Source organism: Lupinus angustifolius, chromosome LG13 (genome assembly GCF_001865875.1).
Source record: "Lupinus angustifolius cultivar Tanjil chromosome LG13, LupAngTanjil_v1.0, whole genome shotgun sequence".
NCBI lineage: Eukaryota > Viridiplantae > Streptophyta > Magnoliopsida > Fabales > Fabaceae > Lupinus > Lupinus angustifolius.
This window is the reverse complement of record NC_032021.1, coordinates 8,368,974-8,380,871: the sequence shown is the minus strand read 5'-3', so window position 1 is coordinate 8,380,871 and position 11,898 is coordinate 8,368,974. Positions and strand designations below refer to the sequence as shown.

Here is an 11,898-nt window from a genome sequence, read left to right as displayed (position 1 = left end):
AATTTCAACAACACATGCCATAACCTTCAACATAGGGGAGGATGGTTTTACTGCCATTATTACTAGGGGCGATAGTATTTATCTACCCACAACATTTGTGTTTTTTCACTTTTTTAATAATAAATAACATTATTATTCAGTACCTGAGTGAAAGTTCTTTGTTCTAATACCAATTGTTCATAAAAAAATTTAAGCCACTAGTAGGTTGATAATGTCTTGTTATGTTATGTCAAAACTGAGACGGTCACTTAGAACATGGACCAAGGATATACCTCAAAGCCCATTAGCACTAACCAAAAAAGTGACTAAGCAGATAAACACAACAACCATTCATTTATTTATAATAAATAGATAATATCTATATTACTATATATAAAGTTATATAGTTGAAGAAAGAGAGTTATAGAATTGAGAGAGAAAGAGAGTTATAGAATTGAGAGAGAAAGAGAGTTGTTGAATTGAGTTAAGCAATGGGCAAAGGAGGAATGTCAATTGTTGATCATGGAGATGGTGAAGAACAGAACATGGCTGCTTGGCTTGTTGCTATTAACACTCTCAAGATTCAACCTTTTAATCTTCCTTCTATTGGTATTATTATTATTCTCATTACACTACCTATGATTTAATTCTGTTTTTGTTTTCTTCGTAAAAATTATTGATTTACTTCATTTTGTGGTGTTTTGAAAGGACCCCATGATGTCAGAGTTAGAGTAAAAGCTGTTGGTATATGTGGGAGTGATGTTCACTACCTCAAGGTATATATTATTGAACAAAACTTGTATTGGGGACTATGCATATTATAATAGTTGCAATAAGGATCAGATTTACCTAAAGAAACTCTTGAAATAATAATGTAAAAGTGAAAAACTGTGTACCCAAATGAATCATGTGGCATATTGCATTCCTAGTAACTGTAAAATGGTGAAATACTTTGTATGAAATTGTAGTGCTAGGCTAATTACATCACTAATTAATAGAAGAGTGTAAAATCTATGCGTTTTCAGTATAAAAGTTTATACACAATCACTACATCATTCATGATTTCATTTCGATTAATTTTTTTGAGGAGTTTAAGTATGAATCGTAGATGATACAATGACAGTATATAAAACAGTTAATTAACCATTAACTATTGTAATATAGCATAACTAATCATGTAATTGGGTTAGTGTGTGCTTATTTAAGTACTTTTCAGTAAGAATAATTCTTGGCCTGGGTTTAAAGTTTTGATTAAAGAGTTTATTTCTTCGTTTATCTATATTCTTTCCGGTGAAAAGTTTCAATTTTTTTGTTTTATCTACTTTCAGACACTGAGATGTGCAGACTTTATAGTTAAAGAGCCAATGGTTATTGGACATGAGTGTGCTGGGATCATAGTAGAAGTTGGCAGTCAGGTAACGAGTTTGGAGCCTGGTGACCGTGTGGCAATTGAGCCCGGGATCAGTTGTTGGCGTTGTGATCCCTGCAAACAAGGTCGGTATAATCTATGCCCTGATATGAAGTTTTTTGCTACTCCACCGGTTCATGGTTCTCTTGCGAATCAGGTATGAAAGAATCCACAATTCAAATTAGACTTGGCAATTCTACACATAAGGCAACAACTATCTGATACAAAATCTAGTGAAATCTCATGGTACCAAAACACCATTAGTCAGTAACAGAATTCTAACTGATATTCTTAAGTCTTAACCTTATTTTAACTTTAGTTTTATCAATTGTCTAGGATTAGATAATGTTGTCTGTTGTTATCATTCTGTATAAATGTTTGTGCAAACTATTAAGTATTATTAAGTTAAATGCACTATATCATTTCATGCAAAAGTATTATTATTAAAGGCTTGTCCTATAATTTCACAAGTGCATATAATCCTGACTGGTTAAAATACATTATTACATTCATAATCATGGTTTTCAGTATGTTTATAATTAAAACTGTGTTACCACGTATTCATATATTCTCGTCACCATACTTCAATGTGGTGAAATTGATCGGCTCCAACGAAATGAAGACTAAGGTTTGAGGTGCATTTTTGGACTTTGCAGATAGTGCATCCAGCAGATCTTTGTTTTAAACTACCACAGAATGTGAGCTTGGAGGAAGGGGCAATGTGTGAACCCTTAAGCGTTGGCGTTCATGCTTGTAGGCGAGCAAATATTGGACCTGAGACAAATGTATTGATCATGGGTGCAGGACCCATAGGACTTGTTACACTGCTTGCAGCTCGCGCTTTTGGAGCACCTAGGATTGTCATTGTGGATGTAGATGACCATCGTTTATCTGTTGCTAAGAATCTCGGTGCCGATGATATTGTTAAAGTTTCAACAAACATTGAGGTAACTTAAATCCCCACCTCCCGAAAGTGTACCATATTTTCTTCCTTAACATTTAGCATCTCAAACAATCCCTTTCAGCAATACTACTTGTATGTGTCGTTATGGTAATTTTCTTGTATGTTGAGCGGCTGTTAATGTTGTGCCAGTCCACAAACAATGATTTTAAGAAGAATGAAGAAGATAACTGGAATTTTACCATAATTGGCATTAAAATTGACAGATTTACTAGCTATCTGTTGCTTTCTTCATTTCTTGTATATTCAGGTGATGCCTAGTTGTTCACATTGTTATATGTTCTTTTCCTTAAAAGTCCACTGCTTCATTTCGATTTGTTATGATTGTTAGCTTTTAGTATTTTGGTTTCTTCAATAACCTTTTGAAAAAATACCATTCAAATATCGACACCTATGGGAAGTTTAAATATTTACTGTGCATTTGTGGATGTTTCTATAAACACCAATTAAACCAAAATTTAAATACACTGCTTTGCAGGATGTTGCTGATGAAGTTATACAGATACACAAGGCTATGGGAGCTGGTATTGATGTTACTCTTGATTGTGCCGGTTTTAACAAAACCATGTCAACAGCACTGAATGCTACTCAGGCAGGTGGCAAAGTTTGCCTAGTGGGAATGGGCCATTCTATAATGACAGTCCCACTCACCCCAGCTGCTGCAAGGTATGAAACTTTGGTCTTCGTCTTTGTTAAGATCCCACTTTAATGCGGGGTATATGGGCAAAGTATACCTTATAATGACTTGTGCAATCTTCCATTAGCTTTTGGGACTTGAGGTGTTCTCAATTCCAATAGAATGTATTATAAGGAAAACAACTATCTAACATAGAAAAACACGATGTTGAAAAGTGAGACATTTTAGTCATTTTGTTCCATAGAAAAACCACTCTATTAATGTATTCTTGTTCCTTTCTATTATTTCCAATTCTATTATGTCCCGTCTACATTGCAAACACAACATAAAATTGAACTCTGGGAGGGTCGGAAATTAAATGAGTATAAATGTGTTAAAAGATAAAATATATACATTATCTTCATTCAAGTTTAATGGGCACTTCTTCATGTTATGAAGCAACTTCAGAAAGATTTACATGAGTTGTTTTGTTTAACCATGCATTAATTTGTATTCATTCATGTAGTGTTAAATAATATGATGTTTTATTATACAAAATACAGGGAAGTTGATGTGATTGGCATTTTCCGCTATAAGAACACATGGCCTCTTTGCCTTGAGTTTCTGAGGAGTGGCAAAATCGATGTAAAACCCCTTATAACTCACAGGTTTGGGTTCTCTCAAAAGGAAGTGGAAGAAGCCTTCGAAACAAGTGCTCGCGGGGGTAATGCCATTAAAGTCATGTTCAATCTTTAGATTCTGAGCTGCAACTTTACCACCTTACTTGGAACAAAATATACACATGTACATGTTCATACTCATGCTCATGTAGAATACCAATGTATAGTTTGAGTTATAAATAAAGTGGCTTCAATAAGAACTAGTAAAATATGTAGAAGCTGCTACTTATTTTGCCTTTCTAAAAGATAAATTATGTACTGGTCCTATGCTTGTTGAGTCATTGTATTCAAACATTATGTTTAGATTACCATCTTTGATATCCTATACATTTATTCCTATCTCTCTCTTTTATCTTTGTTATATGTCAAAAAAGCAAAGAAATGTCATATGATGTGCCTATTTTGATGTCCCAGAAACATTTTCCTTTCAACGTTACTAGAATTTTATGCTCTGTTTTGGGACAGTAGATGTCCTCTCTCACAAAGAGCACAGAACCCAGTAGCTTATTTTAGCAAGAAGCTATGTGACTCGAGACATAACTGGGTCACTGACAACAAAGTGTTATATCTTGTTGTGTGCTTTGAAAGAATTGGGAGCATTGCTTGCTTGGCCAGTAGTTTTTTTCATATCATGATACTTTGAAGTATCTAAGTACTCAATGAATTGTAAACATGCATTCTACGCAATCGAAGTTCCTATAAAACTCCCTTCTAAAGTTGTATAGAATGAGGTAGTTCGTAATTATACTTGCCATGCATTCACAGGCAAAATATGTTATAGCAGCATTGTCTACAATGCCATAGGAAAGTCCTCATTCTATGTTGTGTATACAAAAATAAACTGCCTAAAGCTCCAGCAGTTAGCATAACAAAGTGTAGCAGACTAATGCAGAATACAAGTTGGCAGCAATCTAGCACATCACAAAACATATTTTATAAGCTATTTTTAACACAACTTAAAAACACAAGGTAGAGTTAACCATGTACAACTATAATTGTTCCATCCAAGTTGAAAATGTGCTTGGCTGCATTGTGGTTCTAGGCAATAGCATGGCCATGAGTGGTCCTTTTGTGACTAAGTGTAGCTGGTTGGTAATTAAATTAACGAGGCAAAGTAGAAGAGGGAGGTATTCGATATGGCCATAACTCAAGACTGGTCTTTTAGGCTGCTAGAACAAACAAAACAGAGGCCAGTGATTGTAGATGCTAGTGCTACTAATTAACAGAAATATAAGTTTAATCTAAATTCAATTTATATCTAAATCCGAGAAAAGAAGGATAACCTTGCGGTCACTTCTTAATGCTTTATTTGGTGTATACAAATGCATTATAAATGCTAAATAATGGTGTAATGCTGCAAAATGTTACAAAATAGCATGCCTACTTGAGCACAACTTTGTGCCAAGGATACTCACTCAACACTAAAATCACAGCTCAAAATTCTAAATGTAAAATAACTAACGCAAACTTAAGTTACCTACTCCCAATCACATCCTCACCCTGAAGTCCCTTCTTGCAGCAAAAAATTACAAAAAGGAAGACCATAAAAACTACCAAATCAATTAAAAGGCACACAATCTACTTTATTGGATAGAAGTAGTTGGCTCAGGTATCCAATTCCACACTTTCACTTGACCTGTTCCATCACCAGTGAAGAATATGCCACCAGGCCCTGACTGAATTGCTCTTACTTCCTGTTTTGTGAATATCTTGCCTCTCTCTGCAAATCTAAACAACAAATGGACCAAAGAATTAAGAATAAGTTCCATTTATATGCAGGGAGAGGAATTAATAACTTGCAAAATATACAAAGCATGTAAAACATTGAAAAGAACCACAAGCAGCTTTTCTGGCATAAAGCTTCAGCTCTCATCAGTAACAGAATAAATTTCAAAACACTCGGTCCTAGTAAAAGAAAAAAGAAGAAAATGAGAGCTTAAAAAGGTAGATACTTACGATGGCAGATCATAGAGGCGCACAGTATTATCATTGCAAGAACACACCAAAATGGGCTTGCCTTGTGAATCATGCATCCCACAGAGGGTAACTATACCCTACAGGCAGAATACAAAAAACATCATGAAAGCCACCCCATACCCTATAACAAATCCCTAAAGCCACCCCATACCCTATAACAAATCCCTAAAGCCACAAATCGTTTGTAAGAAATATGCAAGTAATATACACCAATTTGAGAATACAAAAAACAGTAAATGCTTCCTGTTTTCACAATATTCAGAAAAAAATTATTGCTATGCCTGGGACAAAAGTTACTCATAGAATCCCTTTAATATGATAATACAGTACAAATATAGAAACAGAAAATGTGATATATGTTGTTTTCTAATGTATTAAAAGTCTGTTATAAGAGCAATTTTAATGTGACACTGATACATAGTGATCAAACTCCAAAACTTATTGCTCATTGGCTACTCAGTTGTGCTCAAATCATTACTCAAGGATGCTATAAGGGAATTGTTATTTCAGATACCCAGAGAGAGTTGAAAGCCTTGTTGAATTCGTAAGTTCTTTTCCTAGGTTTTCTCTGTGATAGGATTTATATTTATATAAAATAATAATCTAATAAAACATTTACAATCTCATGTACCACAAAGGAAAGAACTTCAAATACGATGATTATATATATAGAAGCCTTCGTGATCAAATCCCTATTAGGATAGATGCCGAAACGGGTCATACTCATTATAAGAAGCTCGAATAAAGTTAATATAATTTTTAAATTATGGTGATATAATTTCAATAAGTTCATAATTCCTATGATCACAAGGTATAAGGTATCAAATATCCACATTTCAAACTGGAACAGCAACATAATATCATATATAATTCCAACTATCAATGAAAAAAAAATGAATTTATCCTTACATTTTCTTCATGATGAGTGTATGTCACTTCAAGGTTTCCACTTTCTGTGGCAAACCACACCTGCAGAACCCAAAAGAAACAAAGCCAAAAAAAATTATTACATAACAAATCTTCTAATTTCTATTTATTTATTAGATATATAGTGTATAACCAACCTTGACTGTCTTGTCCAATGAACAAGATAAAAGGAACTGGTCCCAGCAGAGTACGGACATCACCACAGAAGTGTGCTCTGAAAGTGTCTGTAAACACTGCAGGGTTTCAAGGTTCCAGACCTGAAAGATAGCAACCACTTAGAAGATACAAATAAAATTAGCAATCGAAAACCTAGAACTACAAAATGGCAATAAAGGCAGAGAGTTCTATGATACCAAGGTGTGCTTACTCTTATTGTGTTGTCCATTGAACCAGAGTAGAGTCTATTAGCCCCAACAACTAATGAAACAACACCACGGGAATGACCTTTAAGTGATGCAGCTGGTTCAAAGCAGTTGGCAGTTAAATTAAACTTCCAAACTAATATAGATCCATCCTGAAAGAGAGGTATTTCAATTCAGATCAAAAGCTAAGATGATATGCTAAACCCAGGTAAAGATGTGTACAAAACAGTTTAATTTCATTTAAAAAGTAAAACTTCATCAAACTGGGATTTAAATTATGGACCCTAAATGGGCCAATTACTAAGAATGGCTACTGGCTATCTACCCTATACTTCAAGGGAGATTTAATATCATACTATAAGCAAACTTCAACCTTAAAAAATATTAATATCATAATGTATTTTCATAAATAAAAAGAGACTATTAAGAAATATTGTGATATTGTGATAGGGAACAAATTCCTCCTATCAAGGAATCAAACTATAATTATTCTACTCTTAAGGAAAGAGATAAAACTAAAAGATAATATTCATATTTCCTTGATTCCTTCCATTACAAGAGCAAGATACTATTTAAAGAAAATAAAGAACCTTAAGATGATGATGACCATACAAGTGTCATCATCTAACATTATAAGAACATTCTAGAATTTTAGATGTAATATTAATATTTAATTAAATCTAAATACTAAACTATAATATTCTATCCTATCCCCTTTCTAATAAACCACACAACAAACATCATAATATTATTATACTTCCTATCATATTGTAAGCATAGTTTTGACTGGGAAAATCAGTTCATGTTCATAGTCTACATGCTTTCTCTTTCACCTATTTTTCATTCAAGTTACAATCTTCCATCCTCTTTGCAACCCATCTCACATAGTTTGTCACACTCACACCCTAAGTCCAACTAATTGAAGACCAACTGGTAGGCCAACCATGTCTAAATTTTTCACCGAAGTTATTATAGTATATAATTCATAGTGCCCATATGGCATCATTCAATCCATCACGTATCCAATGAGTTAGGGTATGACAGTCTCCCACTCAAATGTCCAACAGTAGAGGTCCTTGCTATGCCTAATCGACGGCTTATTGCCCAAAATCTTCACAAGGTGAATGCGGTATTTCCCACAGTTCCAACTGATCATAACTCGGGCAACATTTTTTCAAGCAGCATAAGACAATCAGCTATGCTAACCACATGATTGTAAGGGCAAACATAAGTTGTTTTAGTAAGAAGTTCTTAGTGTTTACATAGCATCATCCAATCCTTCACATATGCAATAAGGGACTTTCGGTTGTGCCACATAATTACTTCCAATTCCAAATTTCCAATCATATCATCCTTCATCCCCTGCCCATTCCCCTTACAACTCTGCAAGTTAAACTTTCACATAAAAGTGGCCAACAGAAAATTTGAATCTATAATTATAGATCAGAAAATCAATTTAAATGGTTCCCTCTTGTTTTCAAAAGGAAGCCACCCATATATTTAATATGATGATGTCCATATTTCTCTCCTACCATTCCTTATCATACCAGCCCTAAAATGCACCCCAAGATTATCATCCATAAGTAGTTCAGGAACATTTAGTCCCAAAATATGCAAAATACCATTCTATGAAGTTCGATACATAGAAAGACCTAAAGGAACTTCTCCGTTTCATCAAACAGGCCCTAAGCACTAACAAAATAATCCTCATCCGAAACAAAGATTGCATCAGGAAATAAAGCATGACTCTGAATAAAACAAATAAGTTAATGGTTGTACGAGTGGGGAAAACTGTAGAGTCTGTAGTCAATGGAAACGAAAAAGATTTACCTGCGTACCGGCAAAGAGCATATCGTTAATCACAGAAAGAGCATAAACTTGTCCGACGGGACCGCTAAGACTTAGCTCCAATAAGTTTTGTGTGTTCCACGCCTGCATTCCAATGTCATCAACCAAACAGGACATCAGTCATGATCATGCTGCTATAAGTGGCATGAAGACTGTATAAAAAACAAATGCCGATGTGTGCCCTTTTTTACCTTGACAAAATTGGGTATGCCAACAAAAACCCAAGGACCTTCACTGATCATGCAACCTACTTCACCACCAAGATTGATCGCAGCTGCACACTGTTTTGGAACATAAACAGAGTCAGATCAATGCTATTACCTTTCTTATCTATGAGCTCAGAAGCACAACTAAGCAAAAGAGAGAGCGAATGAAATGCCAACTGCTGACTTTGAATTTGGAAATTTGAAAAGGAAATAAAGAAGTGAAAAGTGATGACAATTCTAAGTAGTCAATTCTGGATAGCTGAGCAGTGTGGCAGGCACCAAAAACTCTATAAATGGAATAGTGGGTAGTGGTATGTCCACTATTCGACATTTAAGGAAACAGTATAAATGATTTAAATGTTCAAATATAAAAAATACACAATTAAAGGACATTTATAGTCAATAATGAAAACAACAACCAAAGCCTTGATCCCACTAGGTGGAGTCAACTACAAGGATTGAATGACGCAATAATGCTCTATCATAATCAATAATCAAAAGAGTTTCTTAAAATAATTAACTAGAAAGTATTTTGAAGAATTTGAAGAAAATGAAAACAGAGGATGTAAAAGAGAAGATGAAACCCCAATGAACCTTCTGTTTCTTAGTCACAGAAGATAAACCATAACATACATTGTATAAAGTTTTAAAAGTCCATGCATAAGACAACACACCACAAAAGGCAAGTCACAAAACAACTGCATAAAACGTAAAAGGCAAAAACTCCAAATGCAAGAGACATAATACACCACTGCCCATTAATAACAGTTAGTATGAAATGCGGCAACTGAAGTAATAGAATTAAAAAAATCACAATGGGTGTCCCAATTGGGCAATGCAACAGCTTAGGGTTTTCAAATGAATTGAGGAGCTGCATTTTCTTGCCGTTGGAGGTTGTCCCCGTCACTGGCGAAACTCGCTGCCAAACCCACTATTGTGGCCTCGACAGCGGCCCACGCCACCTGTGACGCAGAGACGCGACACTGTTGACTGGTCAATTCAATAGCGTTGCGATGACCCCCCAAACCACACTGTGATTCCGCTATCACCCGCTTCTGTCAGGCGATTGACTACCTAGTAACAATTAAATTAATTTAAAAACAAAAATCAGTACAAATATATTCCTATAATACACTAAGAATGTCCTTAATTCATGGAGATGTATCATAGAGAGAAGTGTCTGACAATGATTATCAGACACCAATTGTAACAAACCTGTCCAGACTGGCAGTCCCAAACCCTTACAGTCTCATCAGTACTTCCCGTATAAAGCTGATTCGAACCGGAGGGAAAGACTATTCCACTTACAACCTATTCAGTCAATAAAACCACAACTCGTCTCATCAATACTACTATTACCCAAAGAAATGCAAATTCATAAACATGAAAACAAATAACATGTCACAACACATAACGTTAATATAAACTCTTGTTCATGGTGAATCATGCATGGGGCAACATATGCACTATTCAAAACTGTAAATATGGGTGTGTAGTGTACGTTATAAAATATTCAATGGTCCCAACGTTACAGGGACAATACTCGGCACACTTATTTGGATGCTTGTGGTGCTATTCTAGTTTTCTCCAATGAAAATCTAAACCTAACAAGTGTAACAACTAACAACTCATCAATAAATACATAACATGTCTAAAGTTATTGGAAAACATCAACACAAGCAATTAGAGAATTGTATTGTACCATGTTACAATGCATATTGCATAGAATTCACAATCAACCGGATTCTATAGTAACATGATTCTTCACTAAGACCAAATTTTACCTTCTCATGGCCTTCAAGCTGGGTCAACAAAGAAAAACCATCTCCTAAACTCCAAGAATGAAGGAACTTACATCTCTCTCCAAAACTACAATTCCCCTGAACCCAATAATTACAAATTTTATCACCCTTCATAACTACTTCTCCACTGCGGCCACCACCTCTACCGCCACCTCTGCCCCCACCTCCACGCCCCCATGTGTTGAAATTCGATGTCCGGCGCGAAGGACCGTTAAAGCTTAAATTTTCCCCAGACCCATAAGGCCTATTGGAAAAGGCGCCATTGGAGTTGTGAGGAGGCAACTCACTATGAAGAAACTGGCATGGGTGACGATTGCACTTTCCCGCTAGCCAATGATAGCACACTTTCTGGTTTCTTGGATCACCCGCGGTTCCACCGAGTCGGTTGAACACGCGCTTGTTTCCCCCATCTACGTCCATTGATTGATTGAATATTCAATAAGATATTGGTTGCTGCGAATTGTGATTTCTTTTCCTGAGTTGGTGTTGGAATCGGAAGGAATGAACCTGAAAGTTTCTACCTTTGGCTTCAATTCGAAGAATTTGAGAAGGTTAAAGGTGGATCGTGAGCTCAACAAGGTTGAATTGGAATCCAAAATTGAGCACGTGAGAGGGACTGAGAGCGCGTGAGTGTGATGGTGTGTGCTGAGAGGATGAGGGAAGTGTAGTATGATCATGAATTTGTGGTGTTGGAGTTGGAGGGAAGTGTAGTATGATCATGAATTTGTGGTGTTGGTGCTGAGAGTGTGATGGTTCGAAGAAGGAAGCATGTAAAAGAAGGCTAATTTAGATGCAGTGTTCGATTTGGGAGAGAATGAAGCTGTTGTGTTGAGATTGCAGTGCAGTTTGCAAGAGAAGGATGTGATGAAACGACGCGACAAAGCGTGATGTCTACGTGCACATCAAATTACAAAGCTACCATGAATTGCGAAGGATATTCGATTGTACTAACATAGGACTTGTGTCACTAAATTTTTATCAAGGAATCAATGTACATTGGGGTTACAAGTTTAGATTTACTGAACAATTATCTCCGATCTTGTCTCATATATTATTTATGACCAATTTTGAAAACATAACTTATAGAATATGATATGATACAATAGATCTCTAATAGATCTCTATTGTAGGC

General features: G+C 35.5%; 2 protein-coding genes across 4 annotated transcripts; one reads left to right on the top strand and one right to left on the bottom strand.

Moving 5' to 3' along the window:
• LOC109325828 (sorbitol dehydrogenase) lies at positions 388–3,989 on the top strand. Its single transcript, XM_019558405.1, has 6 exons — positions 388–588; positions 688–755; positions 1,308–1,544; positions 2,044–2,334; positions 2,827–3,014; positions 3,528–3,989. The coding sequence occupies exons 1-6, from the start codon at positions 471–473 to the stop codon at positions 3,718–3,720; spliced, it is 1,095 nt and encodes a 364-aa protein (XP_019413950.1). The 5' UTR covers positions 388–470; the 3' UTR covers positions 3,721–3,989.
• Positions 5,126–11,208, bottom strand: LOC109363278 (zinc finger CCCH domain-containing protein 48-like). 3 transcript variants are annotated; one of them, XM_019609489.1, is made up of 10 exons: positions 11,045–11,208; positions 10,749–10,969; positions 10,180–10,275; positions 8,950–9,039; positions 8,741–8,842; positions 6,916–7,062; positions 6,686–6,805; positions 6,531–6,590; positions 5,601–5,698; positions 5,126–5,372 (listed from the first exon to the last, which is right to left on the bottom strand). In XM_019609489.1, the coding sequence occupies exons 1-10, from the start codon at positions 11,184–11,186 to the stop codon at positions 5,228–5,230; spliced, it is 1,221 nt and encodes a 406-aa protein (XP_019465034.1). In that variant the 5' UTR covers positions 11,187–11,208; the 3' UTR covers positions 5,126–5,227. The 3 variants fall into 3 exon arrangements, with proteins under 3 accessions (XP_019465034.1, XP_019465033.1, XP_019465035.1); XM_019609488.1 differs by having other exon boundaries at positions 10,749–11,208; XM_019609490.1 differs by lacking the exon at positions 5,601–5,698 and having other exon boundaries at positions 10,749–11,208.

Bases quoted from the DNA above. Each gene is read 5' to 3' on its own strand.
- LOC109363278 (XM_019609488.1), bottom strand. From the start codon at position 11,186: ATGGACGTAGATGGGGGAAACAAGCGCGTGTTCAACCGACTCGGTGGA. The intron at 8,843-8,949 runs GTAAAAAAGGGC...ATTGGAATGCAG, and splicing joins GCATACCCAATTTTGTCAAG to GCGTGGAACACACAAAACTT. The intron at 7,063-8,740 runs GTAAATCTTTTT...CCTCTCTTTCAG, and splicing joins TGCTCTTTGCCGGTACGCAG to GATGGATCTATATTAGTTTG.
- LOC109325828 (XM_019558405.1), top strand. From the start codon at position 471: ATGGGCAAAGGAGGAATGTCAATTGTTGATCATGGAGATGGTGAAGAA. The intron at 756-1,307 runs GTATATATTATT...ATCTACTTTCAG, and splicing joins GTGATGTTCACTACCTCAAG to ACACTGAGATGTGCAGACTT. The intron at 2,335-2,826 runs GTAACTTAAATC...ACTGCTTTGCAG, and splicing joins AAGTTTCAACAAACATTGAG to GATGTTGCTGATGAAGTTAT.